The 24,014-nt window shown below is 40.1% G+C and overlaps 1 protein-coding gene across 4 annotated transcripts in view; it reads right to left on the reverse strand.

Annotated features, from left to right (window-relative positions):
- Positions 1-24,014, reverse strand: part of LOC110849561 (poly(rC)-binding protein 3) — a 72,903-nt gene that overhangs the window by 32,168 nt on the left and 16,721 nt on the right. For all 4 annotated transcript variants that reach the window (XM_022096986.2, XM_022096985.2, XM_022096981.2 and 1 more), the window contains exon 2: positions 8,912-9,757. In XM_022096986.2, coding sequence (XP_021952678.1) covers positions 8,912-8,974 — 63 coding nt within the window. In that variant the 5' untranslated portion in view covers positions 8,975-9,757. The remainder of the gene's footprint in view (positions 1-8,911; positions 9,758-24,014) is intronic.

The raw sequence follows: 24,014 nt of genomic DNA on the forward strand, positions 1-24,014 counted from the left end.
CATGCCTCAACTAACCTGGGCTAGAACACGGAGAAGCAATTTGCACTGGTAGAATCCCATAAGCTGTTAATCTGGTGAGGGAAACCATATGAAGCTGTCAGCTTCCTTCCTGTCTTCTCGTCCCAGGCGGGAAAGGAAGTAGGAGAAACTTTGTTGTATTTTGTATTGTCCTTCGCTTCTCATGGTGGTGGTGGTGGTGCCGATGAAGGCAGTGTACATACTTTTGGTATAGGAGAGAGAGAGAAAAGATGGGAAGACGGGGATAAGAAGAACAACTTTCTCTCTCTAAACATATATAAAGGTTCGGCTCGGATCACAAAAGTTGTACGTGCTGGATACATCCAACTGCACTTTGGACCTTGCCAGTTCACAATACTAAATACGCCGATATCAATATCACCGCTTTTCGCTTTTTAGGGCAGGAGGAGGAGGTACAGACAACAAAATAGGACAGAACGAACTCGCTTCTTCAATACTTTTCGTTTCGTCACCACCGCCATCCACACAATCTACTCTATTTCGTTTTTTTTCTTCTTCTTTCCTATCTCCAACGACCATCCATCCATCCAACGAAAAGAAGGAAACATCATCGGGGAGTAGAGAAAGCCGATTTCTTCATCATCCATCCACAGCTTTCACTCTGCGCCTTTCTCCCGAAAAATTCCAATCTTTCCTCTCCTCCAACTTTCAGTTCCAACGATGAAGGAGGAGGAATAAGATCGAGAAAGCAATATGTGTGTGCATATTATATAACAATGAACGACGACCAGCGGACCAGATCAGCTTAAACTAACATGGATGGACCACCCTTTTTTAGTCGAATGGGGCTATTACGCCGCTTATGGTGCGAGCTGATATGAAGCATGCATACATTGAGAGGGAGAGAGGAATAATAATTTCGCAATTTTATGACTGAACACCATCTTGGTAAAAAGAAAATATGGACACAAAATTCAAAACTTTTAGTAGGGATCCAGATAACCAAACCACACAGCCAACTGTGGCTGCTTTTTTTCTTTCGCATAACTTAATCCCCACCTGGGAATTATTACGAAACAAGACAATAAAGTGAAATTAAAATTAGAAAGCTTGACAAATGTTGGTCTAAATGGTTTTTTTCTTCCATACCATTAATCCATTTCAATTTATTATTACCATAAAAAATCGGGGGCAAATCTGAATTGCCTCCTCCATTGACCACGTAGGGAAATATTTTACATATTTTGAATCAGCATATGCAATCTGTCTCTCCGAGACTAACTCTGATTATACAAAACCGTGTCTGGGAGAAAAAAAGGTTCTGAGAGATGCATTATTAGAGAGAGGAGAGAAAGCTGTATAAGTTATTTATTAGCGACATTGAACATATACTAAGGGACGACATGAGACTAAGGATCCAAATTGGGAGAGAAAGTGCACACTTTTTCCCCTTCAAAAATACTAGTAAAATGCTTGGTTTGGTTGTATAAATTGCTCCGCACCACTTTTTCCTCCATCCGTCTTCAAAAAAACTCAACCAAATAACGTAATGGCTGTTGAAATGGCAGAGATTCAGGATTTTTATAAAATCCTCCCATTATTGGCTACAGATGAAATTCCAGCTTCCTCTCGTTCTCTCTCCCTCTTTTCACATGCACTCTGACCCAATCTACGAAGACCACCCCACTTTAGTCTGCCCATTGGACGCCATTAAGAGAAAGGAAGGAAAGAGCAGGAGCAGCACTAAAATATCTGGGCACACACCACCACATACAAAAGGAGACCTAGAAGAAACCATCCAAGTAGAAGTACAAAAAAAAATCTCAAATAAATGGATCGACCCACACCCACGATTCTTTATATATTTAGTCCTCGTTTTCCTCTACTGGTCATATTTTTCAATTTATTTCTTTGAAGTGCCCGCACCCCAATTAAATTTTAAAATAAGTAAATCAACCATGCTCAAAGGCAAGAAAAAAACGAAACAAAAAGTAATGAGGCAATTAAAGATATCGTTATCTTTTTTATTGGATGACAGTAAAAAGGCAAAAACAACGGCACGTTCTGGTACACTGCACCACCACATTAAAAAAGTGGAAATGTAAGCAAAACACAAATTCAAAGAAATTCAAAATATCGATTCCACCACTCAACGACGTATGTATCAATTTAACACAATGGACGCGAATACAATGCGATACGAAGAAAAAAGAATCAGTGAATGGTAGACTAGTTATTTTTCAAAGAGAGAGAGAGAGTCGATCTCCTAACTGCATGAACTGGACATGATGCGGTCAAGTCAACTCGGATCAATTCTTGAATGGAAATAACAGATTAGTTCTGGAACAGGAGGTAGAAGAGCTAGTTATTCGGTCGAAATGGTGATGATAGAACATAAAACAAGCGCAGGAAAGACTCGACCAAGCAAGCAATCTATTATCAAATTGCATTACAATGCGAACTGGAGCATAGCCAATTATCCTCAAAACCAGGCAAGAACCAAGGAAATTATTTCTCCGAATGATTCCACACACACAAATGGAGACGACGACGAGGACGGGCGCACATCCTGTACGAAATCGGGAGATTGATCTGTACATTTTGAGGAGGTGTGTAACGGCATCAAGAGAGGAGGAAGGAATAGATTGGAATGGCATGATTTTCGACGTGGCCATCATGTTTTGTCATCTTCTTCATGACGACGACGACGAGGCCATGTTGACACGGGGAGGCTGAGGATCTAAATGAGATCTCGTTTCCTTCATTATTATTGACTACTCTGCATTCCGACGATAATGTAACTTATTATGTTGCCTTGATAAGGAATAAGATACCCGAGGAGAAATTGTGAAACACTAAACATTGGTAACCCACGAATCGTGGTTACAGTCAGTTGCTTGCTTGCGCCAACTAGGATTCTCTTTCTTTTGGCATTTCCCTTCAGAGTGAGAGAGCAAAAACGTACGTATCTGGAGGGCACTTTAAAAACGATCTCATCAACAATTTCTGCCCCATTCAGGTAGCCTCGTCTACTTCAAGAAGCTCTGAGCCTTAGTTGTACGTAAGTGATTGTGAGTATATATGTATCATATACATTCCTCGTCATCCTGCACATGCTCGATGCCCTGCAGCCAGAGCTACACGTTCTACCTTCTTCACATCTGTCGGTATCCAAAATCATAATATTCTCCACAAAATCCGAGGTCACGGAAAGAAAGGTTCTGATGTGTATGCCGCTATAAGTACACGGAGGAGGAGGAGAGAAGAGACCCTAGTGGGCATCTAGTTTGACTTGACTTTCTCCTCCTCATTTTACTTCTTTTTCCGCCGGTGAAACCAATTTTCTTGAGAATACAGAATACATTTACAGAATAAATCTCATAAATTATTTACAAACCCTTTTCCTCATAAACCTCCTGCCTGACATTGCACTAACTCACATCCCATAATAGCCCACGACTACACAGAGAGATACGTACGTCAGCTCCAGCTCACTCTCAGTTTAGGTCGCGGAGAAGAAACCTCTGGGAAGAAGAAGCCGTTGAGCTTGATTCCCTTCAGCTATTCGACCAAGTCTGTATCTTGCAGAATACACGACGACGACGGGAGCGGAGGAAGAATAGGAAATGGCAGTATCAACCAACTTTCTCTCTCCTCTCAGCACCAAATTCTGAATCTCCGAATGCATACACATTTATCCGTGTGACTGCAGAGGAAAGTTTTCATTCATTCGACACGCCGGCGACCCGGGTCGACCTCATGAATTTGACAGAGCGCCTCGGTAATCAAGTTGCCATTCATTCGCTAATTGTACTCATGCCAGCTTAGAATACGATTCGCCTTTTGCTTAGTCGCTCTCTCCCTCTCTGGCACGTTTTCTATTTATATTCAAAGTGTCAAACCAGCTCAGAAAATGCAGGGCGGAGGAGACGGAGAAAACGAAAATTAAGTTACCCATAAACTTTACCTGCCTATTCACTCACCTAATACTTTCCATTTCACTCGTAGGTATATATCCATCCATCCACCGTTGCATTTACATATAGATGTACATAATTGACCCAGAAAAAGGGAGAAATTGTACGTATACAATTTATACAAGCAAAAATAAGGATGAATAGCCAGCAGTACATGCAATAATTTAATTAGCACCCAGTAGTTCCTCCAGATTAGCAAGGCAAGCAAGCAGACATCAAAGAGAGACAAACTTTTCTTTGTTGGCCGGGTGTGAAGTGAAAGCTGGTGGAAAGAGAAGAACTTTGTATGAATGCAGAGAGAGAGAGAGCGAAGTCTATAATTCTGCTAATATTATAAATCAGAGAGAGGAGGAGGAAACCATAAAAATGAAATAACCCGGTCATACGTCATTAAGTTTGTTAGTCTGTCGAAAAACGTCAACCAGCAGGTTTCCCTCCATATAAATTGCCCCCTCCTTTCCCTTTCCTGTCTCTTTCTCCCTCCATCCCGCTCTCTAGTCAAGTCAACAGCATGACAAGTCATAAAAAACGCGTAACACTTACTTATTTTAAAGCCAAGCCACACAAATGTATCCTCGTCGACTAATAAAGTAAACGTGACGTGGGGAACATGTCATCCGCTACGACCCTCTAATAAATCCAAACCTTTGCTGACGCAGGGGTAAAACTCGGCTGAATTATCAATTCCATTCAATAAACAGCCATTCCATTTAGTCCTGAATAGACTGGTACTAACTACGTACGAGAACGATGTGTGTTCAAGTATGTGTGGGTTGTCCCCTTAATAAACAAAGGAGACACATTCCTGGGTCGGGGAGAATGATAATAGAAAAGTAAGTTGAGCAGTCTATCTCCCATTTAATCGTGTGCATCGGTGGATAGATCGTGACTATTTCAACGTAGAAAGTACAGAAGAAGAAGAATCAAATGGCCATTCCGAGAAGTCACTTCTTCGTCTTCTTCGTCTTCTTGTGGATCAGATCAGAATCGTCTCGTTGGAACTAACACTTGAGGAAAATCTAAAGACACACTACTTCTACTACACTGCATTATGGGCAGTCGTCGTCGTCGTGGTGGTAATAGTGCTTGGAAATATCGCACGCCTACTTTTAAAGGCATTCAACCAGCTCAATACTTTTAAGCTGGAGACTCAAGAGTCAAACTGAGCTAAGGCAGAGGAGGAGGACGAGGACGAGGAGAATAGTCAATAGTGAACGAGTGAGTAAGTAGTTGATCGTTAAGAGGTTGGTGAAAAGTGGCAGCATTCAGCAGATGGAAAGTTTCTTCACCATTCAGCAATCCCATTTCTCCTCTTCCACCACCACTTCCTCTCTCCCTTTCTTTCCTACTTCCTCCGTTATACGACCTTCGTGTGCAGTACTTTCACCACCCACCAAATATATTTCGAGTTAGTTTCGAATCTGTGTATTTCATATAAATTAGCTTTATCTCGAATACCTACTCGTTTTTCATTCTGCATTCTGCATTGCATTCCCAATGTGTCAATATTTCTTCATTCGGCACAAATCTCTCTTACGCAACCGTCTCTACGTGTTCTCGAGATCAAAAACCGATAAGAAAATCTGATCAAATGAAGAATGACATGTTGACCCGGTCGACGACTGAGAAAGAGAGAGAAAAAGAAGTAAGATGGGCATCAGCTCAACAGACTGACCGGGTCGGTCGTCGGTAGTTCGTCAATCAATACGGAGAAGAGAAGACATTACATTCGACCTCCTCCTTCGATTGAGAAGAAACCAAGTGAAAGTGAAATTGAGGTGAATACACTGACGACTGATGGCTGGACCAACCAAATAAGAGTCGTCCGTCCTTCGTGGACTTTTATTATCGAAGGAGGAGGATTGATAACCCCTAGACGATGGTCATAACTCACCGTCGCCCATTCCTACCACCACACATCAATCTACATAAAATCAACTACTACATACGTACTCCACAATAATATTTCCTCTCGGTTAGGAAGACGAAACGAGGAAAAGTTTTTCATTGCTGCCTGGCCTGGCCCTTACTCCATACGTACGTACGTGTCTACCTATTTGAGATGAAGAAATGGACAAACATAGATTAAATTGAAATGGACAGTAGTCTAAAAAAAGGGCATCCATTCACTGCAGAAGGATTATTGGTGCAATTATCATGAGTAATGCTGCCTCAACTTGGCCGCACTACACAATCCATTAGAACTGCATTTGCACCAAGAGAGAGAGAAAAGCGTACGCAGTCGTCCACACCTGAAACGGAAGGCAGACTCTGATTGAAAAATGAGCTTTTGCCCTCACCTGAAAGGTCTCTCACGGTATATGCTCGATAGGTCAGGCTACACCGAAACTAGTCTTGACAGCATATGCCATACATACATAACTCCGTAGTGTGTACATACATACGTGTCTCTGTGTATAATGAAATCCAATAGTTTTGTTGGATTGGTGGGTCTTTTTTTCTCTCCTATATTTTTTACACATTTTCCGCTCCAGCCATCGTCATGAATTTCTATTACTGTCCACCTCTCTCTCCCGAGCTGATTCCGCCTTGAACATGACGCGAAATATACGATATGGTCATCCCATAAAATCCTTCCACTTTCACTTTCTACTCTTCTTCCTCTCTCTCTCCACCACCAGAAAGAAGGAGAAGAAGAAGAATCGAGTTGGCTGGTCTGCTACTCTCACTCAGAGTGAAATTCACATCACTGAAATATTACTGTGGCATTCATGCCATCCTTCTTCTCGCAAATTTTGCCTCCATTCTATCTCCTTCCTCATTCACAAATATGTATGTTGCTCGCCCCACTCACTCCCTCCCTTCCTCTCATATATTAAAGAAGAAGCGAGTGAAAGTATAAAGCTACGACTTTCTCCCACCTCGAGAGAGATATGCGGACCATATGTCAAAAGAAATATCTTACGACAAATAAATGTAGGTAGAGGAATGGAGGATAAAAAAGTGAAAAGATATCCAACCAAGGTGGGAGGTTGTAAATTCATCTCGCTCCGTACGTACGTAGAAAAGTTACTGACAAAGAATGAGAGAGGAAAAAACGCGTGTCCACGTCCATCTACTTAAAGGTTGCATTGTGCATTCACTCCGAATTTATCAATGCCACTCATCAATGCATAAATTTCCCCAGTGAGGGGCAAACCCGGCCTATGCCTGTCTAATGGTAGTTTAAGCGGTGATGATGATGAGTATAGGCGCACAAGTGATAGTGACATGTGCACATATTCGTCCATATTATTATCTGTTCTCTTATGTCGATTCGATGCCCATGTGGATAAGACACAATAGGACGGCCGGATAATATAATACGCGTCGTGGTGGTGGTGGTCGTATGAGGGGAAAGATTTTTCGATTTCGATTATCTCTCTCATGGCATAACATAATAGATTTCCGTCGACTTGTGAAAGCTCTATTTTCTGCCCAGAGAAGAGAGAATCACTTTTTTTTCTCTCCTTTCATTTCAACTCATGTAAAACTCTGGTCGAACATGCATAGGCGAAAAGGGTGAGAGGAAAGTAAAGTAAGTTGGTGTCCATATTCATGTAAAATCTCCATGTCTTCCATTCTCCAAAAACTTCTCAATGGATTCCTTCTCTTCTTCTCCTCTTTCACGAAGAAGAACTTTCGACTTATTGATTTTCCACTCGACTTTGTTCTCCTTACACGCATATCGCCTCCAGGATTTGTTTTCATGTATTCAAATCAATATGAAAATGAATTAATATGAGATGAAGGGAAGCTATTTATTATACGAATTCTTAAAAAATTGTACAAGTCAGTTGTAATCTAATTTGCAGTAAATTTTTGTGAGTGTGATGATGCCGCTGTTGAAGAAAATTTTGAATTATTATTGATTACATGACTCGAAGGAATGAGGAGAAGAAGAGGAAGAATCCATAGAATAAAATACAATTGAATCAATCTCAGGTTTTCTTCTGGTTCGTCCCGTTCCTTCATTCCCGTTTTCTTCACCTTTCTTTATGAAATGAAGCAATGTAGTAAGTTTGCTTAAGAGCCACTTTGTCAGTGGGCGTGCTACACGTTTTCACTTTCTCCGGCTTCTGCCTCTCCCCTGCTACGTAACGTAAACCCGTGGAATAACCTGCTCGGCCAGACTTTAATTTTAAATCTCAAGCCCGCACCACCACCATACAAGAAGATTTTCTATTCAATTTATATTCAATTTTCGCATCCTCTTTTTTACCTGGAAATCTAAATGCATGCAGATCCTCGAAAACCTCAAATCTTCAAACTCTCTCACCGACCACTTCTTCTTCTTCTTGGCGCGGCGTAGAAAAGAAAGAAGAAATCTTAAAAGGTTCTTTATCATGATAATATCATACTTTCTGCTTATGCAATTTTGTGTAACTTAATAACATGGCTACCTACGTACTACGTACTAGTTTGAAATACAGTTACCGTTCGCCCAGTTCAATCACTTTCTCTCGCCCACAAAAAAAATCTAAAATATGAATTGATGCATTTATACCGCAGCCTCAACGTATCTCAATTTTTTCTCAACCGAGACGAGAGATTGACCAAACTATACGACAAATATCTATCACCATAGCCTCCTGAATGGGCCCGATTACTCGCTGGGGGGCATAAAATAAAATGTATTCTAATCTAATGCAATAGAAATGTGATGTAAGTGGCGGCACTTTCCCCAAGAAAAATGCGGGGATAGTGTCCTCCGCATTTTGGGGAGGTTCATTTTAAATTTATAAGCAGGCGAGCGACACTGTGATGATGACGATGATCTGATTTTTTTTTATTCCTGAGAGATTTTCCCCAAATACGAATCAATTTCCTTTCACATTTTACATAAAATTTTGGACGCTTTTCTTTACCGTCCCATGACTTTTATGAGTATCCGAAGTGAAAATGGTGAGCCAACCGATAAACTAAGAAATAAATAGTGAAACCATAAAACTTACCTTTCCCTGCATGATTAAACGTATGGTCAACGTGACGTTTGGATCATCCGCTGGTGTCGCCATTTTGCTAAATGATTAAAACTTTCACTTTGCACTTACAAATTGTATATGGTTAAGAAATAAGTGTGCAGTTTCTTATTAGGCGGAGGAGAAGTTGCTTGTTGAGGAATAATTAATGATTTCGAGCCCTATTATTAATATAACACGTCGAATTGGAATTGTCCGATGACAAGAATTTATTGATTCCTGCTCAACGAGGAGGATGACACTTGTAAATTGTTAATCTAGTAAGTCCGTCCTCTCCTTATGGTGGTAGCCACGTCTCTATGTATTTATTTTGGTTCACTGCGCTTTTCACGATCGACGTCTATCAAGAAATATATTAGTTAGCAAGTTAGTTGCAGCAGAAGAAGAAGAGAGACAGAGTTGAATCAGATCAGAGATAAGATCAACAGAGAGAATCACTAGAGTGGAATAAAGTTCAGCAACTCAAGTGGTTGGTTAGTTGGTTGGTCGGTCGGCGATCTTGGCTGTTCAATCTTCACTTTTGAAAGGATGATGATGATGACGATGATGATCCTGACACTAATTGAACTTGCGAGTTATCACACAAAAAGTGAAAGGGCAGTGTGGCTGGAGTGGTGGTTTGATGATGATCAAATATATAATAGTATTATATATGAATATAGCAGCAACAGAGCAACGGTAGAATAATATTGGTACAAAATGTTGGTTGGATACTTATTAAAATTGATGTCGGTCGTACTTAATTGTTGTGACTCTGGTCTGGTCTGGTGATACGATCAATCAGTATTTACTTATGTAGTGAATAAGTGAGTGATGAATCTGAAATGAATAATAAATAATGCAAATTAATATTGGCAAACTTTTGAAATAAGCAAATAACACGTTTCGTCATATTACATATATTTTGTTGCGAAAGGAGTTTCAAAAGAAAGTTCATTATACAATGGAGGACAGAAGAAGAAAACTCTGTCGTGTGTGACGCAACGCAATGTAAGAGAAAGTTTTAGGTAGAAGAGAATTTATATCCATTTGAAATTCTGACTCTGTTCCATCCCCACTTTTATACATAACCACAAAACAAACAAAAGTCGTGGTAAAGTAAAGTTTTAATTTTACGCATAAATAATAATCACAACATTTAGTTTGTGGGACAATAGAAAATTCCATACATACAAATTCGTGGAGTCATATTCAAATCAGAAAATATATACAAAAGCCTTTTCCATCTACATTATTGGCCGGAAGGTAAACAAAATTCAAAATTCGAAAATTAGTCCATCCAAGAAGACAAACAAATGTTGCGAAAGTGGTGAAATTTTACTTTGCATTGTGCATACATCGTTCCAACGGAGTGAATATGAATTAAGTTGAAAATGTTAAAAATGACGGCGGAGAGAGCTGTAGCATTGCTCCAGAGACATGGAAAGAGGGAGCATTTTGATCATTAGTATCGTCAAAGGGGTTGGTGTGTGATGGTGGTGGGTCTGTGTGCTACGAGTAGTTGAAAGACGCCCGCAGGTAAATATTATTCCATTCCAATATCCATAAATTATAAGGAGCAGAGGAAGAATTGCAGAGAGCTTTCATCTTTCACTTGATAGAAACAACGCTATCATTCCACCACGCGTTCATTTAATTCCCATTCCTTGCTTTTCACTCTTCTCCTCATCCGTTCTTCTGCCCGACTCATAACTATGCATGCAATCCCAACCTCCCAACAACCCACCACTCACTCACTCACTCAAAAAGTGGAGAGAGAGAGATAACTTCCTACAGGGAAATAATTTATGCCATCCCCACACATACATATATAAACTGAGATTTTATATATAAAATCATTCTGCATACACAACAAGTTTAAATTCATTCGTTAGGATGTAGAATTTTTGTAAAAAAAAACAAGATTCTGAATTTTAGAGAAATTAGGACGCCAGAGAAATACCGACACTTCCCTTGAATTTTAATCGAGGAAGAAACGGGCTAATTTATATTAAAAATGGATAATCCTGCTACACATCGCCATGGACAATGAAATGGGAGAGAAAGTGGAAAGAGAAAGTTCGCCATGAGCCGACACGCTAGCAGAAGAAGAGGAAGAAGCATGCTCATCCACACAGAGTTGGTCCGTATAACAAAGTAAAATGTATCCATCCACTGGGAAGGAGGGAGGAGAGGAGAAGGATTGCAGCAGCCAGCATGAGAGTGAATATGAGACCATTCCGTCCTGAACTTTGTGACTGCGGACGTGAACCTTTATCCCGACCGAAATTGCGGACCGCAGGCCATTTGAAATCCGCAATTGGATCCAGAGGCTGCCTCCTTCTTGCACCACGACGATCACCACGAGTAGTACCACCATCGTATTAGGATATTAGCAGGGCCCATTATAAAATAAAATATCTCTTCCCCTCTCCTCCTCATGAATGGATACATGGGCTGTTCCGTTCTTATTACGGGGAAAACTGTACCACTTTCCCTTTATGAAATATCACTTCCAAACCACCGACCGGCCCACTTCTTCTCTCTCTCTCCATGCAATCAGCCGCCACGCTGTCCAACCAACTATTTACATCAGCTTCCACCCGCCGAGTTTCCTCTTCTTCCGGATATGTATGCATGTAAATATGAAAACGACGAGGAGGCGAGCATATATATGCAGGTCTCCCTCTGGACGAGATACTGCATCGTCCATCCTTAATCTTTCTGTCTAGTGCTTATGAATAAGGATGAAGACTTACGGGTGGGTAAATAGGTGAAAATTTAGTTTTCTTTATTTTGCAAGACGCATTTTGAGAGCAGGTCCGACTCTTGTATCGAATCGCAAATAAATACCTCAGTACGAATAAGTTTTACAATTTTAGCTCTGTCATTGATGCCGGCGAAACTCTGTGGAAATGGTGACATTAGTAGAATGAAGTGATTAATCAGTCTGTTTAAATTCCCTCGCCTTGGTCACACTGCTGCTGCTGCTGCCTATTTTCGCCGCAGCAACACGAAGCCGACAGAAGGAAAAAGAGATAGCTGAATAAAATGTAAGGGTGGTGGGTGCCATTGGAAAAGTAGGCGTCGAACACAGGAAGGACGCACAGGAAACTCTCTATCCTGTCACATTCACCATTTCACCAAAAACCTTCTCGTGAAAGAGGAGCTAGTGAGATTGGTTAAAAACTTATCAATCTAACTCAAACTCGTGTTCTCTTACATCGTAAAACATTTTATTTACAATAGTTTTTGGAAATTGGGAGAGAACAAGTTAGATTCTGAAAGCTAATTTCCTTTCAATTTCCACTCAATATTTATTCCCTTCATGTATCCAACCAACCTCCTCCTCCACCTCGTCAAATTCAAACAATTTCACAGAACATAAGCCGAGTCGTGTGGGAGGGAGAGAGCGAAATGAAATAAGTAACTGGACGAGAAAAGTCGCTCTCACTCCCATAAACTCGGTTACGATTGCCTACTTGCTACATATCTATCTATCTCTGGACAACAGAGGCAGAGAGATGAGATCTTGTGGGGAGGGTGATATTTACAGTGTGCCCCAGAGCAACTTGAACTCCAACAAGCTAACTGACTCTCTCTCTTTCTCGGTGTGTAGTGCAGCACGGCATATCATTCGCATTTTCGGCACGTTCTCCAGCATCTCAATTACCCTGGACTTGTAGATACTCCATTTCATACCGCATCTAACTCTTCCTTTTACAACTTGTCCATGGAGTTACAACATTTATCCAACTTGTGGTGCGACAACAACTCGACCAAATCGAAAGTATAAAAGCAACAAAAACACATACAGGAACGTTACTTATCTGTCCACTCTACCAAAAATATCGGATTTCCATTTTCAATTTGTTAGCTAGACTCAAAACCCAATCAATAGACGATTATGTGGCCGGAATTTCAATGCTGTTGAAACAGATACGACATTAATATTAAGCAAAACCCGCCCTTATTCAATACTCTTTCGGGCTGGTTAGAATAATAATGTGTGCAGGATGACATAAGTAAGTGAGCATATTATTATGGACTCGTGCTATGTATAATATATGATGTAATGGCAGACATCATATCGAGAAGTGAAAATTTATTACAATTAATTAATGCTATCCAAATTCATATTATTCAGCCGGTTGGAAAATCGATAAATCATCGCCATCCTGCCTGCTTTAAATTTAATGAAGGCATTAGTGAAATTCTGTGGGAAGAGCCATTAGTTCGTAAATCTACATATTATATATCAGACTGGCAAATGCAGCAGCCAGGCCAAACCAACAAACAGAATAATTTAAACAACAAGCCAAAACCGTTGGATCAACTTTCACCCATGCTGACTTGACTATCTCGCTCGCATCGAGGAAAGAAATACGCAGCAGATTAACGAGAGAATTTCAGACTTCGATTTTCCACATTCAGTGAAAACTGTTGATGATGATGCCTTCCACGGTTCGCTATTTATGCAATTATGCTGATTTTCCAACGCACAAATCTATCCGTTCTAAATACGAGGAGTGTGAGGTAGGCGAATCTATTAGTCTGTTTATGCTGAAATTTCACTATTTATGCCAGAGACCGAAAATGTACGGTATGAGGTAGTCGAATAATCTGCAGGCACTATATACGATTTATCCGAATATCATCGATACGGGTGGTGGTACACATAAAACCTTCGAGCTAATACATACACGACGACGCAGAGTTTTCTGCTCTTCGCTCTATCTTACGCTAATTATTGCTCAGAGCGGGCAGGGAATCTGCTCCTACGGCTTCATTACCAAATAAAATGTTTTATCGATTCTATTCCGAGATACGAGGTCAGCGGTAGATACTGGTAAACACATTTGGAATTGAAAACTCATACATACATGAAGAAAAATACGTATGATTCATCTCAGCACCCATTTAAATAATATAATATATTTATCATTGCTCAATTGCAGTGGATTTGATCTAAACACTAAACTTAGCATAATTAGAACCAGTTTCAAAATTACTCATCAACGCCAAAGTCATACATTTGCCTTTAATTCATAACCTCCTTAAATTATAACACTTCTTCCTTTATTCTATTTCTACTCTCTCATTTAGCTTATGTGGAGGAAAGACGGGCTCAAAAGTAGAACTTAATTTTCATACCAAGGAAGGAGGAAACCATAACGGAAAAGGGAAAGGTGTACTCTACTGCGTTCGTTCGTTGGTGGAATATTCGACTGGATTTGAGCAGTGCAAACGAAATATGAGAAGAAACGATGTATCTTGTTCTCTGTATGCGTAGTTGCAGCAAAGACGATGGTGGTGAAGTGGAGAGAGAAAGTCTAAGCCGTGAGATTATCTTTGTTTCTTTGTTGTCTCGTGTTGAAACTCCCATTAAGATGGAGACTAATACTAATTCCGTGGAAAAACAACTCCCTCACCTCATCTTATTTTCTAATTTACCCCGTCCATCCAACCCACCCAGCCCACCAACCCAACCAGCCTGGCAACCAACTCATTTTATTCAAAACCTTCTCCCCAGAAACTGGATACCCGACAGACAAGTGGGCTCTCTTCCCACCTTGCGAAGAAACCAGGGGAAATAAGCAAATTCCAAAATAACACACTGAATGAAATCAAGCGGAAGAAAAACCGAGATCCAGCCACTTGAATACTCATTTGAAACAAGAGAGGATGAGTCTACTTTATCTAAAATTAGTCTCATGTGTCAGTTCTCTTAGGAGGGGAGCTTGCGAGGTTGATAATAACAGATCTTGATGCCCTTTGGATATGTGATAGGGTCTCATGAGTGTACTAAAACCCTGAAGTGGTTTGACTCCATGGCCACATTTGCGCCCGCCACACCCACTCAAAAATGCCCAAAAAACGCTTTCACTCCAGTTTTCACTCACTCAAATCCACGCCAGAAATCCAATTTTACTCGGATTTTGAAATTTCTTTCGCCATTATACTCCCAGATAGTTGCTTTCTTCAATCCAATATCAAACCCAATTTTTTCGAAATTTTTAGTATTTTTAAAATTTGAAATTCTGAATGAGGATTGTTGTAGTAATCAACAACTCAAATTACGCCTGCGAAATAACCATCAGCAAAATTGAGTTTGATATGGAATTGAAGAAAGCAACTATCTGGGAGTATAATGGCGAAAGAAATTTCAAAATCCGAGTAAAATTGGATTTCTGGCGTGGATTTGAGTGAGTGAAAACTGGAGTGAAAGCGTTTTTTGGGCATTTTTGAGTGGGTGTGGCGGGCGCAAATGTGGCCATGGAGTCAAACCACTTCAGGGTTTTAGTACACTCATGGGACCCTACCACATATCCAAAGGGCATCGAGATCTGTTATTATCAACCTCGCAAGCTCCCCTCCTTAGTCAATTTTTTCTCTGGTACGAACAAGATTAACCAAACGTGTTTCTTCCAAAAGGGAAGAGATAAACAGAATCCATGATGCATGCATGCCAGCTACGCAGGCACAATGAAATGAAACAAAAAGTAAGAATGTAATTTGAACAATGCATAAATCACGGGGAGTGACAGTAATTCAAATTTCTGAGAACCTTCCAAGAAGAACATGAGGCAAAGTGTGATGAAAATATATTATTATTTTAACAAAGGGAATTTAAGAGATTCATTAATTATGTTACGTATGTAAAGTCAGGATGAAGAGGAGTAATCTCATTCTTCCCGTTGCGTAATAATATGTAAATCGATGACATATAAATCCCAAAGTACTCTGCTAATGTATGTATGAATGCTGCATGGTGGGTACCAGAAAATACTTATTCCAGAAATAGCAATAAATACCTATACCAGAAAAGAGAGGTCAAATATCACACGGCAGAATACTTACATACCTAATTAAACAATGGAGTTGGAGTGAAACTTGAGAGATATCTCTTTGATACTGAAATACTAGACACCAGAGATAGCAACGCTATGCAAAAATAGAAATTACTCCCGATGTTGGCTAGTAAAAGAATAGAGTAATAAAAGATGGGTAATCAAGGTCTGTTTCGTGCAGATAATGGCTTAGTTTAAATAAAATATTAATTAATTATACGCCAGCTCACGTCCGCCGGGAAGAAAAGTAAATATTTGCTGTTTCAAATTTACACAAATATAGAAATGACAGGTTTAACTTAACGGAACTGACTCGAGAGCCTCAAGCCCTATTTTCCGTCCAGGTGCATTTATGCGTTTCGTGACTTGAATCGGCCATCCTATCCACAAACCAAGTCCCACTTTTGGCATCGAAAGTTCAACGACATTCCTCGTGCATTATAAAATATTAATAAATATTATCCTATGTTTTTACATATCCCACGAGCCGATACACTTTTTATCCTTTCTCAATTCGTCGTCCTCCTCTCCTAAACAAATGGAAAGTTTGAAAGCTACAAGATTTTCATAAATCTCGCATCCCTGGTTGAAAAATCAACTCTAAATTCAAAGCAGCTCCCCCGTCAGCAAGTTTGAGAGACAGAGAGAAAGAGCTACAAAGGAAGAAATACTACTGCTCTTCAGTTTCTTATTATTCTGCCACAAAATACCATCACACGTCTTCTCTCCCCTCACTCACTTTACTTTAGCGTAGTCGACCTTATTTCATGACGGCAGTGACGACGACCCCGACGACCTACTAATTCCCTCATCATGATGAAATGGATTTTATACAAGGAGGAAATAAGAGGAGAGAGCTATGCTACTAATCCTGCATTTATAAGACGCTTTATTCTCCAATCCAGCAGCAAGAAGGAAATGCATTGTTGTGTGTGAGTTGATTCCGTGTTCTCCTCTTCTACATATTTGTGATGTGACTACGACGACGACTACTGTGCGGTTGTGGGTTATATAATATTGGTTCATTTTCCTCCTGATCCATCCTCTCCTTTTCCCGTATCGTATAATGGGTGGGAAGAAGAGAAGCAACCAAAGGAAAGCTGAAAGAGGAAGAGAGAGCGAGAGCTGTGCTTAATCTTAAATAAAGCTTCCTACTTTACTTTCAAGCTTTGAGCTGACTTTCCTCACTTTACTTACGGCGAGGAGGAAGGCCGAGACTACTAGTTGGTTTACACAAGCAGTAGGTTTGCTTGGTGGGAGCAATAAATATTCAACAGACTCGACAAGCAAGACACGAGATGCAAGATAACAAGACCAACACTATTGTAATCCTTCCAGAGATTCTTTTAAAATGAAGCAAAAATTCTTTACATCTTTACAAAGTTAAATTCCTGTTCCGTCAAATTTATTAGGAGAAGAAGACCCCAAACCGATGCATACGTGGGTAGGGACAACATAACAATAATACGTCGCAATCCAACAAAATTGGGGCCTTGTTAACCTGCCAAGTAAATATATAACTGCGACGCAGCGACAATAATACGTATGGGTCGTCCAATTTATCAAAATAATTGATCTAAATCATGACTTTACATACATGTGTAGGTAAAAAATGGGGAAAATGTGTAATCATTCTTATGACATCAACAGCTAACAATGTCGGATTTTTTTCATCTGCACATGTGTGTGTCTCTCTCGACTAAACTATTTTCCTCTTTTAGTTAGATGGTGAATTTATGTCTGTTTTAATCTAAGGTAAGGTCACTCGCTATGTCGAATAATAACATCACCGTTGTAACGCACCATTAAACAACTGTTAACAACAGCCAAAGAAAATAAACGCGATAATGTTGCTTTATAATGTTGTCTGTCTGCCCCATAATTCGGAATGTGATAGTCTTTCTTCTTCCAGAGTTGTATGTATGTACATTTAACGCTTTTGTAATGTACTTTTTTTCTACGGAGAGAGAGGAATCTAAACTTCTTCTTGCTGCACATTCTCTCGTAGCGCATCCAGTGCAAATCTCAAGTAAGTCACAAAACAGAGAAATAACAATAAAAAGAAGTTTTAATCCGTGGACTGCAAGGTCGACATCGTCAAAAACCTGTGAAACTTACTTTTTTTCATAATGTGAGCCAAATGTAATAAATAACATGACATCACGACGACTATTTCGTAAGCCAAATCAGGTTTTGCGTAGTTGTAGGGAGCAATGAATAAGCAACAAGAGGCATTCTTGAATCTGAAACACTTGTTGTGACGCGGTGACACAGAAAAAAAGTAGTTTTGATTTGACTTTCTTTCCCATAAATATAAATCCTATCGGAGCAAGAGGAGCGATAATACTCGACGATTTTCCCCATCTAGTCGTTGAAAAGACTAATTAAATTATTGTGCGAGACACAAGTTCGTTGCAATAATTAAGTTCAAACTTGAATGTAGAACCTTGAACTGTGTAAACTAACAAATTACAACTATATTACGGGCAGAGAAATACAGACCTTCGGTGAACACATCCAGGTTCAACTTTGCAACATGTACATCACGAACCTTCGGAAATGAAGGGATGGGAACGGAAGCCGATTTGAAATTCTAGACAGCATCCAATCTCCCTCTAAGTTAACTGACTTAACTGACGGTTGTTCAGAGAGTAAGTCCACACCAACTAAGGCAGAGAGAAAGGCGCGCGTACAACTAACTAACTAACTGTATGTACCACACGACCAACTATGCGATTCCATGCAATCCCAAAGGCACATCTTGTGTCTATAATAAACCTCTGTCTTTATAACGACCCAACTTCACCCCATAACTTCAACCTTACTTTCTTTATTGCTTCCTTGCTACACGAGTTGCAGGGTTCCTCGATCCTTCTCGTAGAGAAGGAAGATGAGTCAATTCCACTCTTTATAACGGGCAAGGCAAAGCTATTAGAAGAGCAGAGAAGTGTTACCCACACAGACCGACACCACAGACAGGGACCAGCAAAAAGAAGAGAAAGGTACCCTCGGATCGTGTGTGTGGTGTGCTTGATTTCTTTTTTGCCTCATTCTCTGTGACTTTCATATTTTTATGGTGCAAAACATCCATTAATAAAATATAATATAAAAGCATGTATCGATTGATTCGTAATTTTAAATACGATCGATTATCCCACACTAAAAAAAACTACTTCAAGTTTATTAACGCATCTTTAAACGAGTCTTTTTTACATACATAATCTTACTCACAGCTTTCACCCATGTGAGTCCATTCCCACATAATATTTATGCTTCACAACTTTTATCTTTTCAAAGGTAATTGGAGTCCACGAATCATACAACAGCTTTGTGGCCCGAGAAGAAAGAGGGAGAGAGGGCCAGTAAAAGTAAAAAGTACCAAAAGTAAAGGAAATTACAAAGCCGTGAACGAGAGGAAAAGAGTAATTTGAGCAATTAGCACGTTTAACAGTATGGCAAAAACCGTAGCGAGACTTTTTCTCTTGGAGAAAGTCGCACGAGACAGCGAGAGAGCAAAGAAAGCAGCAGCCACAGCCAGAACAATTCATTGCACTCAGCCAAAACGACGTATTTATATGGAAGTTTCACAAAAGGAAAAAAAGAACTAGATCAAAGACCACGACGACAAGGACGACGATGAAATACAAAAAGACTCCCTCACCTCCTAAATCTATCAAAGCCCCTTTATCTTTGGTCTTGTCGACGTCGTCGTCGTCCCCCTGCTTCCAAATACGTGGTGTGAGCGAGAGAGAGAGAGAGAGAGCTCTCACCGCATGAGTCCCAGACGGAGGAACAAGTCCAACATCTAGATTGGCAGTAGGAATAGCGATGAGGAGAAAAACAGAAAAAAAGACTGACAAAAAATCCAATCGCCATCAGATGACGACGACGACGAGGCACAAGGACACATTAACTATTATTATTATAGGCAAGAGCTGTACAGCTAAAAAAAGAGGACGACGTGTGTTATGAAAAGCCCACCAGAAAAGAGAAAGCACGCCGCAGTAGTGGAGATCCTAGTTAAGAGAGAAAGTGCAAAAATATGTACATGAATGAGCAACTGCTTCTACCGTCTTCATCTTCTTTTCGAGTGAGCACGAAATGCTTATAAATTTCGTGGCTTTCACATTATCAGAATTATTATCAAGTTTGAAGACCAAGTCTTGTATCACTTTTTTTATGTCGAGATAATATGTAATATTTTTCGCATCGTATTTTTCCTTCCTTAAAGAATATTTTTTTTGGAGGGAGAGACATGTAACGAAAATCTGCAGCATAAACAGACCTCACACCGAAACACGACCAGATCACCATTTCCAGTACGAGTGAGACCAAAAATCTTTCGTCATTTTCATCCAAACAAACAACACTTGAGATTTTGTCGGCTTCCTCCTGACTCAGCAAACGGGCAATGTCCGCTGTTAACTTTCTCTACAACATAGCAAGGCTTGTAGGAGTATATGTATATGCTGACGGTGATCCTCACCCGATGAGACATCATCATAACATCAGCATCAGCATAACATAGGGTCCAGCAGGGCGTATATGTATCTTCTATGTACATACTACAACAAGAGGACATCAAGCTCGTCATCTCTCTGTTTTTGGCTGGGTAGCAATCACCATCACAATATCATATCACGGCTCGAGAGAGCTCCTCTCTCCTCTCCACCAACTCCAACAAACCACAAAATTTCTCGTTACAGAGTTTCCCACACCCAGGGACGTAGACGCAGTCGACCGTCTGATGAGAGAGGAGATACGCGAGAGAGAGTAAAAGCGAATGTGTAATCAACATTTAGTTAAGCTCCCTATCAGAGTGGCAAACACTCAATTTCTTGGCCCATAGTCATATACTGGAAGCACTTGATAACATGACAATATCCACTTTTTGCCACTATCTATACCTCCAAAATTACGGCAACGCCAACCAACTTCCCTTGTTTTGAGACGACGACAAGAAATATGAAGATTGCCTTGTATTCCGTGTCGTCGGAAAAAATTGGGTTTTTTTTTGTTTCCCAATATTATTAATGCTTTTGACAAACAGAGCTAATCGAGGAGAGTTTTTCTTACTCTTACACAACAAATGACAAAGTGTAAATGGATGAAAAAAGATTGAGACTAGATAAAGGCGAGAAGACTTTTGCTCACACATATGACTTGACATTCAGACATAACAACACTCAGTCAACTCAACCCTTCTGTCCCTCCCTCCCTCATCTCGAGTACGAGTACACAATATTTAAAAAAAAGGAAAACAATCTTAATCTACGACTCGGTGTGTCCGTACGTGTAACTACGATCCGTCCTCTTTTTCCTTCTTCTTGACGGAAAAAAACTGACTACGAAATCTTTACTTTCTGTCTTTATTTGCGCCTCGCATTATATTATCGTCCCCGCAATAGACTTGCCACCTTGCCAAGAACGGGAGCTATGTTCCGTGGAAGTGGAATTGATGGGATGGTGGCAACAAGAGAGAAAGAGAGAACACAACAAAAAAATAGGATGACAATATGAACACCATATTCTCATCTCTCTAGAAAAAAAAGCATGTATGTACATATGTAATAAGTAAACCTCGACATCTTATCTTAGCAGCAGGGAAATGAAAAAAGGACAAGATTTGTATTATTATATTTCGCATTGAATATTTCTTCCACCTTGCACACACATACCATATGCCGACCTGACAATGGTTAAGGAGCAGCTTCATGAATTCGGTTGGATTTTGGAATTCCTGAAATTACTCTCCTCACACATACACAAGAACAAACTTAAAATAGAAATAAAAACTCCCAAGCTGAACAAACCCTCATCTCATCCGTTGTCTTGTGTTGTTCTCGGAGAGGAGATTCTTCCTCCCAAAGTTTTGAGTTGTACCCTACTTTACTCCCTTGCTCGTCGTCTTTGTATAATAAAATCTTGCGCTTTGTTTCAGTTAGTTAAATATTTGAGTCATACTCGCTCTTTCAACATATTCAGCTTTTACCGAGTTATAGCTGACTAAGAAGAATAAGAACTCGTTCGTCGACGACGACGACGACGGAACCACGATTGCTGTAAATTAAGCACACTTAATGGAATACATATGAGACAGCAGAATCCCCACGATTTATTGTGGCGCTTTATAAATACCAAACAAAATACACTCCATTCTTAAATTGCTGCAGTGTGACTCTTCAAGATTTCGAGAGACAAAGGAAGTAGCAACAACTGGACTGAATAAAGGGGTGCATTCCTGTGCAATGTCTCTCACTAATCCATAATGCCCTCTTCTCCTGCCTGCCGCCTCTCTCTCTCTCTGACTGGATGCAGGCAACCTACTTCTTTTCCCTCACCAGACAGAAGAATAACCTAACAATCTCGTACACGCAGGCAGCAAAGCGCAAGAAAAACTTATCTCATCTCCATTTTAATTGTGATCTTTTCCCATTCGAAGATTTCACTTTTCCGCTTCTTTTCCTCCTTTTGAATCGATCCTACGAAGAAAAAGTCTACTACTTACTACTTTCTGTGAATGCGATATTCCTGGAAAAATTCACATTTGTATACAAATTACCCCACAATAAGGTACAAATATTTGTATTGTACAAAAGTTTTGTATCCTTCCTTCAACCCAGCGGTAGATTATACTATGATCACGTATTTTTGAAAAGTTGGCTCAAAAAAATGGACAACAAAAACACAAAAATAACAAACATCGACTTTTCCTCCTCTCTACTCGTAATGGTGGTGTCATAAGAAGAGAGGTTTTGAATTCAGCGCAGAATCCACTCATACACACACACACCAAAGTAGAAAGCAACCGTAACCTCGTTGGCTGTTTGAACAAGTCGAAGAAGAAAACGTAAAGGGTCAGAAGAGAGAAAGCGAGTGGAGAAAGTCGAGTTGGTGGAGTCAGGGATCACGAGAATACAAGAAAGCAAAATTAAATATGGAGTAATGTCGCTGCTTTATTCATCCTCTGCAACTGCTCTGACTACTTTCCTTCTTCTCTTACTAATCTCGGGAAGAAACACGGACAAAACGGCGGAGCGTTATTATATATCACACGAGACAAAACGCCGCCATGCACCACGGACGGAGGAGAGAGAAAGTCAAGTCCAAGTCAATTCAACAGCTCTTCAAATGCTCAACTTTCTTCCATCCGTCCTTCACTCTGCTCCTTTTCATACATATTTCCAGCTGCCAACCGAGTGAGTGAGAAGGAACACATAACATAATCATGAATGTGTACGTACGCATACTGAAAATATGGATGCATTCCACGCGAGTAAATTTATATGTATGCGTAGAGAAAAACATGCTACACTTATAACTGCTTATTGAATATAGTATTAGTTGAAATATTCTGAAAGGAAAAAGTTGCGAGTCAAAGAAAAAACTGGAGGATGACGACGATGCTGGTCTTCTTCTTCTTCGTCTCATGTGACGGATGACGGAAACAGGCTCGCTGCACAAGAAAAAATTTACACACGCCAAAAAGTCAACTTATGTAAGTATAAGGCATGGAGTGAAGAAAGTGAGTGAGCCTCAAGGTGGTTGAAGCAAGTCAACTTTCTCTTTTTTTTTACTTTTTCCTCACTTTTGGCGTTTCGGGAGTGTCTTTTCTATTTCGAAAGGCCAAAACCACCACTTGACATGTGGCAAATTTTTTTATGGATGCAAAAAATGTAAGAAATAAATTATTGATCTGGCTGCTTTTGACTATAATCTTAGTAATGACTAATCTCATTCGTGTAGTGGATTTGCCTTGAAATTAGAATATTACAAGATGACTTCCTTTCCCACTTTTGACTATTTTATTTTTTGTGAAGAGGAATAAGGTCGTGTGCATTTGGGAGGATCGTTTATTGGGACGTGCTTTAATAGAGTGAACCATTCGATGTGAATTTGAATTTCAACTTTCCCAAACTGCCTGTTTTCTTATTGCCAAGTTGTTTCGCATCTCCAAGCACCCATCCATCCATTCCTCCATCAGCCAGCCAGCCACCCACCCACTACATTCTGCGAGAGATATTACACATATACGGCAGGAAGGAAGCCGGCGTAGTGAAAGTCGTGTCCCGGCCAGCAGTCAGAGAAAGAAGGCAACCAACAACCGTTCTTGAATTCCAGAATTCTTGAGTGAGTTTCGAATCAATAATAAATCGGATCGAAATACTCTCCGAGGATACATACACTCACTACTACCGCCACTACTGCAGTCAGTCCTCGTGGTAGTAAAGATGGGCATAAATGCA

Source organism: Folsomia candida, unplaced genomic scaffold (genome assembly GCF_002217175.1).
Source record: "Folsomia candida strain VU population unplaced genomic scaffold, ASM221717v1 Fcan01_Sc004, whole genome shotgun sequence".
Classification (NCBI taxonomy): domain Eukaryota; kingdom Metazoa; phylum Arthropoda; class Collembola; order Entomobryomorpha; family Isotomidae; genus Folsomia; species Folsomia candida.